General features: G+C 38.0%; 1 protein-coding gene across 9 annotated transcripts in view; it reads left to right on the top strand.

The window, feature by feature from the left end:
• MAP7D2 (MAP7 domain containing 2) overlaps window positions 1-17,633 on the top strand; it is a 75,653-nt gene extending 58,020 nt beyond the window's left edge. For all 9 annotated transcript variants that reach the window (XM_068684358.1, XM_068684368.1, XM_068684341.1 and 6 more), the window contains 10 exons: window positions 162-289; window positions 8,151-8,383; window positions 8,769-8,895; window positions 10,167-10,371; window positions 10,498-10,602; window positions 11,847-11,900; window positions 12,524-12,602; window positions 13,347-13,533; window positions 15,136-15,415; window positions 16,019-17,633. In XM_068684358.1, the coding sequence (XP_068540459.1) occupies window positions 162-289; window positions 8,151-8,383; window positions 8,769-8,895; window positions 10,167-10,371; window positions 10,498-10,602; window positions 11,847-11,900; window positions 12,524-12,602; window positions 13,347-13,533; window positions 15,136-15,385 (1,368 nt within the window). In that variant the 3' untranslated portion in view covers window positions 15,386-15,415; window positions 16,019-17,633. The remainder of the gene's footprint in view (window positions 1-161; window positions 290-8,150; window positions 8,384-8,768; window positions 8,896-10,166; window positions 10,372-10,497; window positions 10,603-11,846; window positions 11,901-12,523; window positions 12,603-13,346; window positions 13,534-15,135; window positions 15,416-16,018) is intronic.
• Window positions 17,634-18,006: the final 373 nt, after the last annotated feature.

The following is an 18,006-nucleotide window of genomic DNA, read 5'->3' as shown; positions in this document are numbered from 1 at the left end:
TGTGTATGGGAAAAAAAAATCATGTCAATTGTGAGCTGCTGTTCAGATTTGTGTAACATACATAAGTTTTTTGTTTATGCCATCTTTTTACTATTAACTGTCAAACACATTTTTGAAATGTTGCTCATAATTATGGAACCTAAAATGAATGGTGTTTCTAGACTGAGAAAATAAAGAAAGAGAAGCGACCCTCCACACCCAGTTCTTCATCTGGTATGGGATCTCCTCTGAGAAGGTCTGATTCTCCCGCTGCCATGTCCAGGAGATCTGCCTCACCTGCAACACCTAAGTATGCCTCTGGTCTAATACACTTTGAGTTTCTTTTTACCTATAAAAAGACAGATTCCTGAGGAACTTCCTTTGTAGTATTGTATATAATCCATATATTTTATCCATATATATTCATATGTAGAGAGAAGTAGATGAGCAAATACAATATATGTAAAATTGTGTTAGTGGTCACTGGAGATATGCTGCCTTTTCGCAGTCATTTCAAATTATCCTTGTCTAATTAATAGTTCCTGTGAAATTTTACTAAACATTTGTTTTTAAGAATGCTTTTTGTTTTTACATGATTTTGAGCAAATGCGTAGAACACGATTACTAACTAGAAATTTCAGCATTGAAAATGTGTTTCCTATTGCTGGCATTACCATCTGGATCCATCAATATACTTAACTGTGTGTCATCTAAACCATCAGTTTTAATCTTTGTTTACTTACATACCTCTTTCCCCCACCCTGCACCATGCAGAGCTGTAGACCTATGGCATGTGTGGCCTTACTGCCAACTGTGTTGCTTTTCTTAGTTCTCTTTTGCACTCTCTCAAATCTGTAGTCTTGTGTGTACAGCTTACAAATCCCAGGTCTTACCAAATGTCTCTTCGGCTTTCTTTGAACAAGATATTAAGTCTGGCTCAAATGCAGAAATTCTCTAAGGCCTAACCGTCAGCAGTAGTGGTCTGCTTTTTTCTTTTCTAGACCCTGTTCATGGGTCCTGTGTTGGAAATGATCTCCTTTGGTCTGGTTATAAATATTTTTTCTGTTTGAACCTGGCAATGTTCTGGACCACTCTTGGTGATCTTTCTGACAAATTTCTTTTGCTTCAAGAGCTAGCTAGCATTCCTTCTCTGCTTCATCTTGGTGTGCATGGTCATTTAATGGAGGAAAGATTTTGTGTGTGTTCATCTGGTGTTAAACAAAATGCAGGAAGTCATCAGACTATGGACATTCTTTCTGTTTCAGACATCCCCTTGCATGCAATGTGAAATTACAGTTCTTGGTTCATATTATGGGCCACAAATGCTCAAACTTTCAATATTATATCTAGAATATCATCACGTTCTGAACTATATAATTTTGTAAAGAATGTAATGATAGGAAATGTTAATGGTGAATGGCTTTTTCAGTAAAATTTTGAGCAGATCATGCTATGGTTGGCACTCAAAAAAGTACAGAGAAAAGGTCACACTAAAAATGTATGTTATTCTAGAGGTTGCTGATATTTTCTCTTCAGAATGCATTTTTCCGTTTGGTTAACCAGTATAAAAGACATACTAAGAAACGTGTAGTTAAAATGATTTGCAGAAAATGGGTTGCTGAGTGTGAAGCGTGTCGTGATGGGCAGATACTGAAAAGGCTGGTACAGCTCGTTCTAGAGACATGGAGGTGAGGAAGAGGTTTTGTGAAACAGGTGCTTCGTTCTCCATGAAAAGAATATATCCAGTCTTAATTTGTAGAACTAGCTTCCATAAAAAGTTAGGCAAAAATTTAAGGTGTTTTATTTTTTTTCCTCAGATATGAAAATGCAAATTATGAGAACTTTTTTATAGGAAAATATTTCTTTTTTCCTATAAGGAATATAGACTCTGCTGTTTAAAGGAAGAAGCAGGTGCCATATGGAGGAATTAAGATGCCTTCTAGTGGGTTTCTCTGTGATTGTAAGCCCCAGATAGTTACCCTTTTTTTTCTCTTCCTCTCTTCTTCAAGAGAATCTGATTTTGATCACTGCTACCAATGTATTACGGAGAGTTTAATCTCAGCGTGGCCCAGTTTGAACACCCTTCTTAACCTTACAAGAGATGCAGCAAATAGAGTTTAAATCCGTGTTTGTTACTGATTGCAGAAAGACAGTTGTGCTTCAGCGCTCTTGAACTGTCCCTTCAGAGGTTAAAAAACAAAACAAAACAAAGTATCCCATTCAGCATATTGTAGTATTATATAAAGATATGCAGTTCTTCATGCAACTCAAGTGCCAGATGATCTGGATAGTCAGTGGATTTAAGCATAGGAACCTTCTTTTAGATTGTATAATGTTAGCTTTTCCTTTAAAGCTAACTGTGGAGCTTAAGAATTATTTTAATGTAAGTATGTACACAAATACTCATTCTTGTTGAAAACTTTTACAAGTTTAATCTTTTTCCATCCAGCACACTATATGGCCAATAGCTACATGTGGAAGAAACAAGAATATGGATTCAACAGCATTAGTAGTTAGTGATCCTGTATAGCACCTTAACTTTGAAAGTTATTGAGTAAAGAATCAAGAACAGCCAGTGATTTAGGTGATAATTAGATGTAGGCATTTTTCTTCTCAAAAACATGTGACTTGACGTTCCAGTTTACTTGGTATTGTGCTAGTTGTTAGCTCTTTACAGTTGTCATCTTGGTTTGGGAGTGGTTGTTGCCTGTCTTCTCTTCTTGGTGTCTTGTTTCATTATTTATTAATTAAACAGCTTTCTTTGTCATGGTAGAGTAACTGAAATAGGCTCAAAGGAGACAGTAAAGCTGTAACTTGAACAGAGAGAGTGATTGATGGCAGAATGGATTTGCAGTAATTGCATAAATAAAATAAAAATGTTTATGAAGGTGCAAAAAAAGATGAACTCAAAGCATAATACACAAGAAAAAATGAGTAAACAAGTACAGACATAAAAAGAGGAAAGAAAGAAAAAGGTATATGGTGAAGAATAATTACAAGCAAGGAAGGACTTCAAAGGATGAAGAAATTTGACAAATTTATCTTTAATAAAGATATTAAGAGGCGCCACACAAGAAAGAAACACAAAGCTATTGCTTTGAATCCAGTGTAGATCAGCTGACAAAGATGACAGTTAATGCATTAGAGAGCTAGGAAAATAGATAAATGATCTTTAATTTTTACAATTGCTATTGAATACACAATTGTGTAAAATGCTTCTGTTCTTCAGATCTATTCACAAGTTCAATAATACCTAGATTTTAGAGTGTTTTTTTCCCCCGGGTTGTTTCATCTTCAAAGATCTATACATTAATCAGTTTATTCTTGCAGCGTCCCTCAGAGAATTGGTAAGTGTCCCATCTTATAGATTGGCAAAGCAATAATGCTTGTGTCCTTCGCATGTCTTTGGGTAAATAGTCCCTTCAAAATCAATGGGACTTGACTGAATCGAGGAAGTAGGTTTTAGTTTTAAGTGCCTTCAGATAAGCCATAGCAAATAAAAATGGAAAGCTCTGACAGGCCCCTACATTAGATTACTATGCCAAACCATTATCTCATGTGAGAAGGAGAAAAAAGGGGAGGGGGAAGGGAAACAGGAATGCAACCCTGCTAGTCATTCTTGTTAGTTTCCAGCTCTGTTTGTACCACTACCCTTTGCTGAGAGTTTCACTAACTGAATCTGTAACTCGGTGGTTCTTTCGGGTAAGTGACATCCCACTGCAGCCATTGGGACATCACTGTGACTAAAGAAATACATCTGTGCTATCAAATTATAGAAAAGTGATTAAATATGAATGTACAGTAGTATAAAAATGCCTAGACTTTGGAAGTTTTTTAAGTGGCCCATTAGCAAGATATATATTTTGTGGTGAATTCCTTCTAGAAGTAGCTTCTATGACCCCACTAACCTAGATCTAATTTTTTTATTTGATACCTACTGTATTTATTTGTATCAATCCTTGGGTGTGCATTGCAAAGATGAAAACAATTGTTAAAACACTGGATTGAGATTATTTGGAGTTCTTTTTTCAACAGCTAGCCTAAAGGATGGGCCAGCTGAAGGTTTTGAAAACTGGTAATAATGCAGCTATCAAACAGCAATATTTAATAGACCTATGCTGAGTTTATGCTCTTTTAAGGAATCTAAGAGAAATCTGTCTGTGGCTAGAAAAGATCAAAATTAAGAGTAAAAAGGAACTGCTTTTGAGAGAGCATTGCAAATGTTAGAGCAAAAATGTCAGAACCCAGGAACAGTGTTTGATCAGAGTAATCTAAAAAGAAAAGTTTGAGAACATGAAAGTCCTTGGTATGGTTCCAGCAGAGCTTTTGTTGAGTTAATAGGGAGATAGGAGAGAAAAAGAAAAAAAAAAAAAAAAAAAAAGGGCAAAAAAGGCAGCACTGGCATTGATCTCTGCTGATCTCTGATTTAAAGATAGCCTCCTTAACTACCATAACCGATGACCTGCCATGTACCTGGCTTTTAAAGAAAGCATGCTGTTCTTTCTCATGCCTCTTAAGGACAAAATTGGTTGTGACCTCTGACTCATGTGCTACATGTACTTTGTTTTCTGTGCTTAGCCAGAATAAGGTCAGAACTCCTCTGCTGGGCTTACTTGTTCATGGGACATTATTCTGCATTACGGGCTGCTACTACTTCTCTTTAACTGAAATAAGGGCCTCTCTAACATAAGCACCAGTGGGTTCTCAGACATGGTAGAGATTCTTGCAGTGCACATTGGGGTCATGGTGCAAATGGCTTCCCCTGCGTCAACATGGGGGCAAGAGGAGAAGGGTAAGGCTTCATGGAGGCAGGAAGATGCTTCTTGTGCTTCTGCATTCACCTGTAAAATCTTGTGGCTCAGATTAGCTAACTTCTACACAACTGATGTGTTACCACTTCTTGGATTTTCAGGAGTCTATTTAATTAATTAATCTTCATCTGGTATGCTTCCTGTGCTCCCACAGTCTTACCAGCATTTCATTCCATTCCCTTCCCTTTCTCCCAAGGCAAAAAAAAAAGTGAATGATTTTTAAACCCGGGCAGACCCCAGTGCAAGCATTGATCTGTTTGTCTTAATGATCCTGTTCTCTGTCTTCACAATCAGTTCGTCCCTTTCTGGTGGAGGAAAAAAAAAAAAAAGTGGCATCAATCTAAATACTAGTAGTAGGAAAGCTTTACACGTTAACAGTTCTGCCTGTGCTTAGGAATGTTAAAAATGCTAACTTGACAATCATAGAATCATAGAATATCCTGAGTTGGAAGGGACCCTTAAGGATCATCAAGTCCAACTCTTGACACCGCACAGGTCTACCCAAAAGTTCAGACCATGTGACTAAGTGCACAGTCCAATCTCTTCTTAAATTCAGTCAGGCTCGGTGCAGTGACCACTTCCCTGGGGAGCCTGTTCCAGTGTGCAACCACTCTCTCTGTTGTTTAAATACAAGGGGGAAAAACTATATTTAATAATTCATTCTGGCATCAAATAAATGATCTTAAGCTTCTGGAAAAAAAAAGATTTTTTGTTCCTGATGGGCTTTCTCAGCTTTTCACTCCTCACAGTACGCTCTTGTTGTCCTTACAGTAATCTGGCGTTTATATGCTTCTCCCTTTTAGTTTCTTTTAAAACAAGCGAAGCCATAGGTGTTCTTTTGGCCAAACAGTTATATGGAAAAATCTTGTAGGTCTTAAAGTTCAAGATGTTTTACTTCATGCATTTAGGGCACGTTTCTAGTCCAACAGGTAAGTTGTACAGTCAGTTTGCACTAATTCCTATGCAGTCCAAGATACATAGCTGTCACGAGTAGACTCCTTCCTACCAGCCTCTTTAATTTGATTGTCACGTCTTTATTAGAGAACAATTACTTATTTCTGTGCTAATACTGAAAATGACTCAGCCTTAGTTACGACTGTTTTGCTGCTCCTGTCAAAACAAGTTAAATAGAAAGCCTTGCAGGAAATACATGGCAAAGTCAAATGTAAGACAGCAAGATGGGACTGTGCTTTGATGTGTCTGATTGGCAAGAAGCATCTTCTGTGCTCTGGAGAAACATAAAGGTTGTTTGCTTTCTACTTACACATTATATTTTTATGAAATGAAATGGTGTAATGGTGAGGCGCTTCTTTGAGACTGTTCGTAAGTAGGTAGGGACTTTGGCATCTCTTTGGGAATTGCATTTGTATCATGAAGAGAAAACTAAAGGCAATGATAAAAGCAGACTAGACTAACACCAACCAATATTAATCACCTTTTTCCATTGCTCTTTATTGCAAGGGATGGAAACACTGACTTGCCTCTCTGCATCTTCCAATGCCTGTTTCTGTCCAGCAGCAGCAGGAGCGGGCTGCACCGCGTGGCAGGCGATCCAGGAGCTGTGGGTGGCAGCAGGGCAGGGAGGGACAGGGAGCTCACTCACAGGGCCCCATCCCACAGCACCCAAAAAAGGTGACCAGGGCATGTCAGGTGTTGGTGACCAGTCAGCTAAGAGTCCAGTGACGGACAGCAAAGGCCTAAATAATTATTCAGGTCTAAGGACAAACCAGGACATCAGGATCATCAGGGTATGAGGCTGGGCGCAGTTGTGCAGCTTAGCTCACGGGAAGAGCAAGGTCAAGGAGCTGAGCTTACAGGGAGTTCCTGGGCCCGAGGGCAGAGGGTACCTGAGCTGAACTTCACATTTAGTTGGGTGCTACTGTTCCGCTAGCCCAAGGGCTTTTGCAGTCTGCAGTGGCTCTTCATGGGAACAAGAGCGTACAGGCAGTGCCGTACAGTCTTTCCCTCATAAACTGGGCAACTTTAAGTGAGCTCCCTGTGTTCTGGTGGCTCAGCCTTTTTCAAGTGCAACATAAATTTCTTTTCCTGAATTCACAAATTGAGGGGGAGTTGAAAGACTTGTAATTTTTATCATCTGCTCTGTAATGCAAATCCTGTTCCGGTTGTAATAGTCTCTGGCCACGCAATACTATAGTTAAGTTTATACAGAGCTTCGCACTCTAGTCCATTAATTTTAAGGCATTGCCCATGCTCTTCATGCCTGTGGTCTGCCAGAATGAGTGTATAGTACAGAAAATAGGCTGTAGCATTTGAAACTGTATACTGTGCAGATTAAAAAAAGTGATAGGGGATAATGTGTTTATATCGTAATTGTATATATCCATAAGGAAGGTTAAAACTGCTTGTGTAATGCTTGCTTTAATATAGGTTTGCTTCCTCTAATGGGGCTCGCATAAATCATTTTTTTTAAGATTGTAATCTCCTTACTTCCATAACACTTAGCCACACAGCCCGGCTTTTCTGAATGTTAGAAGTGTTTAGTGCTAGTTACTGCTGTTAGATAAATAATGAACGATTCTTTTGTGTAGTTTTGTTTCCTCGTAATTTCTTCTCTTATTTACTGAAAATGTGTGTCCTTGCCCTTTCATTTTCCCGGAATTGACTTCAGGGTTATCAGGTAATCTAAGGCATGCAGCAGCCAAATGAGCTATCCATTGGCAGCACTGCTGCTGTGCCATCCCATCTCCACAAGTGTGGCCATCTAGCAGGTTACACGGTCTGGGCTTTGAGATTTGAGTCCTGCTTTTTGGTGCTGAAGAAAGCACCAGCTGAAATAGTGGAACGGGCTGTGGAACGGTTTGGTCAGTTCTGTCTCTCTTGCACTGCCTGGCTTTACCTTGGTATATAATAATATTTGGTGCTATTTAAAAAAAAAAGCATTTTAAAGATACTACTTAGTGAAAGGTGGTGTTTGAGAAGGCTGTATTCTGAGGAAAGCAGTACCTTGCGGCTCATCATCATTGCTGCAGACAGAAAGTAGTCATAGCTTCACTTTAAATGTTGAGGTAGGCTCTCGAATACAGTAGTGCTGACAAAATGATTATGGAATTATGAAAATAATTGGTTTTAGGTAGTCTGTGGTTGCTTTCCTACAACTCAGACAGTATTACTGGTCTTACTAAAGGAGTCTGTAGTCATTTGCACTTGCTTGCCAATTCCCTGCATTTCAGGTTCTGATTGCTTGCATCCAGGTAATTTCTATGCAGCATTGTGCAAAACAGCTGATACTCCTATGTAACCAGAGCCAAGAAGAAGGAAGAAAGATCTATGTAAAGATGGAACTTGATTTGAAGTTGCACAATGTGTGGACGGTTTTTGATTTTTGTCTTCCCTCATCAGGACAGTTGCAAAGACTTATCCTCAGTCTCCTAAAAATGCCAAACAATATCCAGCTTCTCCTGTGAAGCATCGTGCCACTTCTAATCTCAACCAGGAAACTCCTAAAAAGAAAGCAGATAAAGAGAAAGAAAATGCCAGTCATCAAAAATCCCCAGGAGCACGCCCCGATGAGGCAGGCCAGGTGTCTTCTGAAAAGCACGTGTCTTCTGCAGGGAAGACTGAAAGCAGTGAAGGTGAGATTTAATGCAAGAACACATTGCAAGGTATTGCGGGTCGACGGGGCAGGCATTCAAACAGTGAAGAACTGTTCTTGTGAAGGTATTTGGCTATGGGTTTATGAATAAGTGTAAAAGCACGTGCTGGAACCAGTCATGTATAGTTTTCACCAGCGTTACCCCTGTATGAAGAATGTCTGTTAACACGAATGTGAAAATGTTGCAATACAGGGATGCCCTTACCTGTCTCATATTCTATCTTCAGAAAACGCTGATGTGTGCTTTGAAAAGCAAAGGTGGCATAACAGTGTGAATCTGGCCCATTTTAGCTGCTGTGCCAGCGAGGAAGCACTGGGCACTCTCTCATTTCCCTTTTTGATTTCCACCCTTGGTCTTCTTCCAGGGAAGATCACAGCAGGAACAACTGATGCTGAAGAAGCTGCAAAAATTCTAGCTGAAAAAAGACGACAGGCCCGACTGCAAAAAGAACAAGAAGAAAGGGAGAGGCAGGAAAGAGAAGAACGGGAAAGGTATCACTGCTGATTTGTGAAAATTTATTAGCTAATAATTTGACTTGTATCACTGAAGGTGGTTGAAACTGTGATGTTTTTAGAGTCAAGGCAGAAGCTTACATTTAAGTGTTAATTTATTTAAATTTGGATCCATAATTCATTAGTGTCTTTATGACTAGTGAAGTTAGAAAATAGCAATTTTGCCCCTTCAAGAAGCCTGAAGAAACTGACTCATCTAAATACTTCAGGTATGTCCACACTGCAGTGTGCAGTACCTTGTAAAAACATCTGAGGCAGTTTTTAAATGAGCTAGTTCATGTAGAAGAAATCATCGTGTGGTAACAGTTTATGCCTTAAACTGCAAGGCTTGTGTTCAGAAAAATTACCTGAAGTTCATCTCCCTGCCCAGTACACTTGAGGGCTTTAAGAGTGTGGGCACAATGAACATTGCTGTGGCTAAACAGTGGATTTCCAGCTCTGTTCCTGGAGCAAGTTTTTGAGTTGTTCTCCATATTGGACACTTGTTGCATATGTCAACTAATCATGCCTTCCTTCCCTCATACTAAATCTCTAACTCTCTCTACATGTCTAAACGCAACTGTGCCTGTTCTTATGAGAATGTTTGGGGAAAAAAGTCACTAGTGTCTGCCAGTTTGGCCCAGCAGAAATATTTCCCATATCCCCAATATGCAGGGATAAGATTGTTCAGTTCTTAAAACAGCTCTTGATTGTGATGGTGAAGGAACATGCTGTCCTTGAGTGGGCCAGTGAACAGCACAGGTGGAATATTTAGACCCACTCTTTTGAGCATATCACTGTTCAGTGGATTTTGTTTGCTGCTACTGATCCAATGTGTTTATCTTTAGCTAAAATGAAGGACGGAAATATATGCTTGTGTATAGATACCAGTGTTCTGGGAGCGAAGTGAAGTGCTGGGGAAGAGGGATGTCTTTTATTATTGAAGCTTACAGAACATTATTTCTTTCTATTCCATTGGAAACTAGAATGGAAGTGATTTGTTTTTTTTTTGATCAAACCTGTTTGTGTTTTTTTTAAAGGGAAATATAATTTCTATGAGACATTATATTTAATATATTTATTATATTTAAGGTTGGAATAAACCTTTGATATTCTGGGCACGTGCTCAACCTCTTCCTTGTATTCTTGGTATTTTTCAAGAAGATGTCCACCGATGCAGAGACAGCTAATGATGACTGTATGCCATACATACCACAAGATTCATGCTAAACAAGATGAAACCTTTTAAATGTTCTCATGTATATTTGCAGGCTTGAAAGAGAAGAACAGAAAAGAAAGGCAGAAGAAGAAAGACTTCGTCTCGAGGAGGAGGCTCGTAAGAAAGAGGAGGAGAGAAGACGTGAAGAAGAAGCAGCTAGAAAAAAGGCAGAAGAGGAAGCCAAGAGAAGAGCTGAGGAAGAACAAATGCTGAAAGAAAAGCAAGAAAAGGAGCTCCAGGCCAAAATTGAGAAACAGGTATAATCTCAAACACAGATATGTATACATATATTTATATATACATAGAAATAAAATATTTTACACTATCCACTAACCATCCTGAAATAAATAGTGGACCTATCATGTTTTGCACGTTTTGATTAGAGGGAAGAAGCGGAAATCAAAGCCCGTGAGGCAGCTGAACAACTTCGTCTTGAAAGGGAGCAAATCATGCAGCAAATTGAGCAAGAAAGACTGGAGCGGAAGAAGGTAGGTATTTGTGTCTTGTTTAAGATGCTTATTTCAGGTCCTGTTTAAATATATAACCTGGGAAGTACTCAGTAGAATCCAGAAATAACACTGGGGGGGGGGGGGAGATTACAGATTAGTGTTTATGCTTAATTTAGTATTCTTCTTACAGGTTAGGGGAATGTCTGCATCAGCATATATAACAAAGTGGAGTTGCCTAAGGCAACTTAGAAGAAATGACTTTCCTCTAAGTAGCGAACACAGAATTAGCCTCAACCCACAAAATTAAATGCCTGAGACAAACAGGGAATGGCATGCCAAGGCAAATGTTGATTGCCACCCAGCCCAGGACATCACAGACTATTGAGGAACATGAGTGACTTTGTTTTAAAACTTACTCAACAAAAGCTCTGTGTTCTTAATTGAGAAAGCTAATAGGATAAACAGGTTTCTTCCCACCTGGCTTGTCTCTGGTTACATTATGCAGAGGCAGCAGGGCTGTCTTCCGCAACTGTTTTTGCACAAGCAAGGCTGGAACTGCATAGCTTAGCTTTACCTACAGCTCTGTGGCAAGAGACAACAGCTGCAGAGCTGCTGAGCCTCTTTCTGGTTATAGAAAGCCTTCTTTCCATATATGTTATTCCAATATGTTATTTTTAACAGTTTACCACTGAGCTGGAGGCATGTTGCAGTTGCAGATTAGAATACCAAAGCAAAATGTCTTTACATCTGAAATAGTTTCCTTTCACAGTAGTGCAAAGAAACAAGGCTTGCTGGGAGTTGTTGTTGTGTGGGTTTTCATTATTTTTAATGAAAAAAGAGGTTTTAGGGTAGCTCCTTGCACATTCCTAGCAAGAATAACTTCAGATGTTTCATTTTACTCCATTCCAAAAACCCTAACTAATTTTAAAGCAACTATTTGGAAATAGGAAAAGCACCTAGATTAAAATAATAGCTGTTGTTTTAAAATAAATCTCTTTGTCCAAAGCTAAGCACAACTCAAAACTACGAACACCTTGTATTTAAAATATCTGTCTGCCTATAAATTCCATCTAGTGAGAAAGTCCTGTTTTGTGAGCTCTGGTATGTGAAAGCCAGCTGCCAGCTGTTTTCTATCTTTTATTTACTTATTTATCCTCCCTTTTTCAGGAGAGGCAGGGATGAAGTTGTGAAGAGACACAACTTTTTATCTTCTTTTCTTCCTTTGTCTTTTGTGTTAAATATTCTGCCTGCCTTCTCATACACCATTTTATTTTGATTTCTAGAGAATAGATGAAATAATGAAGAGAACAAGGAGGAGTGAAACACCAGAAATAAAGGTATGAAATTATTTTTTCAGGATTTGTTTTGGTTTATAACTCGTGAAAATTAAACCCTAGCATTGTTCTATGATAGTAAGTATACTTAGATATGCCCTACACCCAAATTTTAGTTGCATTTTAGAATTGAGAATGACTTACTGTTGTGCCACTGCAACAGAGACATGGCTTTATGCAAGTGTTGTACCTCCTAGTGAGGTGGGAAGAACCCATCCCTTGGTGGTAGTACTGAATGCTGGAGCTGTAGTGTTTGCTGATGTGTTGTATCTTCTGCTTTGTATCAGCCAGTGAATTAGTTATTAAGCTCTCCATGTTAAGCCTATCAGGAATGTAGTTTTTGAGAACAAGGCAGGTGTGTGCAGCTAGAAAGTTATGAACAGTTAAGTTTTCATTTAAAATGTAAACTTTCTACTAAGAAAATAATTTGTTCAGTTACTTTCAGAGAATGTTTGAAGTTTTTTTTTTTAAAAGCCCAATATTAAAAGAAAAAAAAAAAACCTTCTCTAATACTGTTGATGAACTTTGACCACCCCCTGGCCCTGGGGGTACTCCCACAGGTTTGGAACACAATCAGTTCCATGTATTACTTTGTCTAATACAGTTGATTTGTTACTTGATTACAGAAGGAAGAGCCAAAACTGGAGATACCATCAACTTTGAATGTGGAAAAGCAACCAAAAGTCCTTGTTCTCAACCAGCCAGGTGAGGCTTGCTGTATTTTTCTGACCTCTTTTAATAACTGTCTCTTTTCAGAGTTTTTCTCAGACATAATGCTGTGTATTACCACAGGTTCGTTCTTTTTATCTGAAAAAGAATAGCTAGGTTTATGTCAGTCACAAATGTTAGAGACTGGGAACTCACCCTTGTTTAGCCACGTAAACAGAAGCAGAAGAAAGTTTCTTCTCTGTTTAGTATCTGACATAGCATTTCTGATCTGACATAGCATTTCTGTAAATGAAAAGTTCCAGTCTGCTAGTTGGTTTGGCTGCTGCAACCTACATTGGAGTTTTGTTGGTTAAAAAAAAAATAAATAAAAATTCAGCACGCAACCAGGCTTGCAAGCTTTTTATAGCATTGCTCAGAGTCTTGATGAAAGTAAGATTTAATTTGACTTGTTGAAAACAACACGTATTTTTAAGAATTAATTAAAAAAAAATAGCTGTGGCATTTATCTATGTTTTGTTTACTTTCGTATGTTAAAGGCTTTTAGTAAATGGCGTAAAAGATGATACATCCTCTTCCTGTTTCATTAAAAGTTGTAACATAAAGCACAATTTTAGAGTGGAAAGGAGGATTGAAAGTGTAGTGTGAATCATAGATGAACTTGAGTCCCTCCTTCGTTGTCAGTTCTCCTTTCTACTCTGTAACTTAAAAGCGTTTCTGATTAAATAATAATAATAATAATAAAATATTGCTATTGTCATAATTTCTAACCTTCTTTTATAGAGATCAATGGACTGGCAACCTGCCTAAAAAATAAAAGCTTAGAAAGTGCTGCCTCTGTAGTCCCTTCCCAAGATGTAGTTGCTAATGGACTAAAGTCAGTTCCAGGACTTATTCAGCTGGAAGCTGTTGATGGGAAGTCTAACAGCATGGAAGACTCAACAGATGAGGTTCAGTCTATGGACGTGAGGTACAGACCATATCTACAAACAGAATTTGTGAAATTCATATTAGACACAAACAGTTTCCTGTTTCATTTGTTAGTACTTATTCCTTTACTTCTCACCTACTCCACAATGCATCAGGATAGTGGTAACTGCTGTGGTGTCTTCCAGTTCTGTCAAGATACAAATTGGTTGTTTCAGACAAGAGTCTGACCCTCATCTTACTCTCACATATTTGGGGGTAGGGGAACTTCAAAACCTTTCTACCATTGTTGTATGGATTTCATACAAATTTTCCCAAACCTTTCAGATAGACCCCAGAACCCAGAATGTCTTACTGTGAAAATGGATACAATAAATATTATTCAGATGCCACCATTATACTTTTATTTGTATCAAGACTGGATAGTACAAGATTTTCTCTGCCCATACAAACAGAATAAAGTAAAATTGTGAATTCAGAGTTTTAAGTACTTTATTGGAACAAGTCTATCAGAATGAGTAATTATTAAATACTGTTTGGATTTTGGTTGAAGGACTCAGGAAAGAAGGAAGTTGGTAATTTTAAGGTTGTTATGAGAAAGCTAGCTCTGAATTTTAAACATTAAAATTTTACTACATTTCATTAACCAATCAGGTAAATTAACCTCTCATACAGTTTACATATTTCCAGTAAATCTGCATAAATACATAAGTGCCCTACTGGGCCAGACCAAAAGTCCACCTAAGCCATTGTTCTGTCTGAGCAAGTATGAATAGGAAAATCTAGTTAGGGAGAGCACCTGAGCCGAAACCACTTCCTGCAATCCAATACCACACAGAAGTATTATATTAGGGATGCTGCAGGGTAGAAGTCTGCGTTACCATGTTTAATATCCACAGATCAGTCTGTTCCTCATGTGTTTATCTAACTCCTTTTTCAACCTGCTAATAATATTTGCTTCTATGACCTCATCTGGCAGCAAATTCTACAGCTCAGTCCCTCTGAGGTAAATTATATTCTTTGAGCTGTGTTAAACCCAGTCTCTTACCAGTATCATTGAGCACCACCTAGATTTGGTGTTATTGAACCTGATGCACAGAAGTTCTGCCTTTTCTTCTCTGAACTGAAAGGTACTTGCTGTTGTAGTCTCTGTAAAGCATCAGCTGATTGCAGTGCTGCTTAAATTAAATTCTGTCATTTCTATGTCTGACCTATGTCATAAAGTATTAAGAAATATCCTTTTATTTAAATTGTGAATTGCTTTAGGTAAATACTTGCAGGGGCGGGTCAGAAATTTGCAAGATGCGATTAATATTTAGGTAATGGAAGGGTGCAGGTGCTGTGATGAGCCTTCAGTAAACTCAGTTCAGTAAACTACCAGAGACATGTTTTTTAGGGATGAATGTTCATGTCCCACAGGTACCACAAACCTTAATCTTTAAGGAGTGTAAATTAAGTGTGACCTTTCTTCCTGAACAGGATGATCTCTTTTTGTTTGGATTGGGACATATTCTAGGTAAAGGCTTACTGCAGCTGCCCCTAAGATAAGTAGTAGGTTTTAGATGGTCAGAAGATTAATTTGTTGCCTAATGAAAATTTACACAGCTGTTATTCTGCATCATCTTTTCATGTATCTTTTCTATAGCCCGGTTTCAAAAGAAGAACTTATCTCTATCCCTGAATATTCACCCATGAATGAACTCATGCCCGGTGTTTCTTTGGACCAAAACGGGACAAGTAATGCCAAGGCTCTTGAAGATCTCTTGGATTTCACAGGCCAAGCTACTTACTCCAAGACGTCCAGTGATACCATTAGCCTAGATGACTGTAACAAAAACTTGATTGAGGGGTTTAACAGCCCAGGACAGGAAAATACACTTAATTCCATCTGTTGACAACCTCGCTTTTCAGCAGAACAAAAAAAGGTACAGTATTGTGATAAACAACTTAGATGTGATAAATTGCTGTGATTACTTATGAGCTTCCCAGAAGATAGAGCAGTTGTAAACACCAGCTTTCTTCCTCTCTTCACATATGGTCTCTGAGATATTTAAATGTAGCATAATCTTTCACATTTGCAGCTCTTTTTAAATGGGCATCATATGTAAACTGCATGTATCATAGCAACTGAAAGTATCTGGTAAATTGAAACATTTCCCTTTTTCCATTCAGAATGTAGTGTGAAGAGAGCTGCTCATTTTCAACATTAATAAAATACCTTTCCTGTAAGTCTTCGGAGCACATTAGCAAAAAGAAAACAGTTAAAAGTGGGGCCAACCTAGAAAATAGTAGTTATTGTTGCTGCTTGCTTTTTTTCTGCTGCTGTAAAGACTTGCAGCATGGTGTAGAGTCACTTATCCTGGAAAGCTGACAAACTACACAGGGAAAAAAAATGATAGGCTTTAATGGCAATTTCAAAGTACGTTTCCACAGCTAATTTTATTAAGTGTGTGTTCTAAATTACAGAACTGAGGTCATATAACTTGCATAGCTGACTTGGTTTTCTTCTTTTGTTTTTTAATTGACAGAGGTAGCGATCTGTGGAGGATATATATTCCTGTGATGCTACTGATGGTAAAATATGAGCTTGTCACTTGGAAAAGCTTCTGCAGTCCTTGAACACTGGATCTCAAATAATCGGAGCTGAATAGAACTTCGTCTTCCCAGGGAATATGTTGAATAACTGTCTGCTTTTGGTGGCAAACAGTGATCTAGAACCTCGATGGTTTCAGGGAAGACTATGCATTAGAATCTGAGCTTTAGCTGCTAGTAAAGCACTTAAAATTTCTTTTAATTTAAAATCCATCTGAACACTTCACTGTGATTTTTACTTGTGCATTTTATTTTAAAATCATTCTTCCTTAATTTTATCATACATATATTTAGATGTCTTTTTCTTGTAAATAGTGAAGAAATTTGCCCACGGTGCATTGAAATGAAATAATCTACTGTACTTTAGTTTTGTGCCTATCTTTTTTTGTTTCCTTTTTAATAAGGAATTATTGGCAACATTTATGCAGGTGTATAATTCAAATCTATAAGTGAAAAGGCTTGAAAAATACAGAATTACTGGAATTGGAAGAGCCTTCTTACTGACTGTGGAGTGTGGAAGTTATCACGTTGCGGTTACGTTGGCAGTTTTAGTCACTAGTGGCACTTGTTGGTCAATACTTATAGTCCTGGAGCGACTATCAGTTATGTGTTTAAAAACATACTTGTGTAACACCTGTGAACGACATAGGCAGAATGCCTAGTATAATCCTTTAATACATATAGTATAACTGTAGTAGATGCAAATGAGTATGTCGGGGGGCAGATAACATGTTAACCTTTGAGGATGTGGACATTTGATAAATACCAGCAGGCTTGCTGTCATGTGGAGAAGCATTTTGTCTTCCTTAGAGGCTCAACAAAACAAGGTACAGTCAGCAGCAAAATAATATTCAAACATTGCAGCAGAAATACAAAGGCTGGGAGACACACAGTGAACACTGCTAGCCTACTTAATATCCTATAAGCATCTGTATGGAAGAATTCACATCAAGATGTATAATGTGTAGACATTACGTGCCATACAGCATTAACTTTATTTCTGTTGGTAAACTATGATAACTTTATGCTAGACTCTGTGCTGCTTTGAGGACGCTTTTGTCCAGTTCCTTATAAAAATAAATTATAAATACATCTCTCTTTGGAAACTAACATGAAAAGAAGTGAAAACTTGTTTTTTTTGTTTTGTTTTTTTCCTGTGTAAGGGAGTTCAAAATGTAGCTTGAGCTCAATTGTAGACCCATTCTTGCGCTCTTTAAAGCCAGCAGTGGGGATGTAACCAATGAAATTATGTGCGATGTATACAGGAAGCATACCTACAGCAATCCAGTTATTTATGTTGGTGTACTTCAGAAAAATAATTTCTTTTGACTGTGCAGTAAGCTGTAGCATGGTACTGTGTCTTCCAAATTGGTCCTACATTTATTTCTTAAACGATAAACAAACAAAACCATTTGGTTTGCTGTGATACATTGTATTTGACAAATGTCACATGATATTTTATGGTGTCATTGTATAACCTGTAGATTTCTTTATTTGCATGACATGTATAGCATGTATAAAGGTGAAATACATTTTCATTTCTGAATTTAATGTTTGTTTCTTAGCTTTTTTTATTCCTAGCAAAAAAAATAAGGCTAATTTTAAAAATACCTATGTGTTAATTTGTGCTGAGATGTTTACAGGCTTCTTCAGAAATAGTGAACGAAGGAATTCTCAGAGCCTTAAAACATTGCACCATTGCTTCCTTTGCCATACACTAATGCGCTTTCTGAGGTCTTGCCAATACATAGAAGAAATGTAGGCCAGTGGTAGAAAAGCCATAAGGTGAGGGCTTCCAGACTATGACATCCAAAACACTAGTGACGGCATACAAACCAGTGTGTGGCCTCAGCTCTCTGGGGTATTACTTGGCAAAGAGAAAAGAAAATGAGGAAAAGAGAACTTGAGCCATAGCCAGTAGACA

The sequence above is a fragment of the Anas acuta genome, chromosome 1, assembly GCF_963932015.1.
Source record: "Anas acuta chromosome 1, bAnaAcu1.1, whole genome shotgun sequence".
Lineage (NCBI taxonomy): Eukaryota > Metazoa > Chordata > Aves > Anseriformes > Anatidae > Anas > Anas acuta.
Note: the sequence above shows the minus strand (reverse complement) of the source record. Positions and strands in the feature narration are given on the sequence as shown.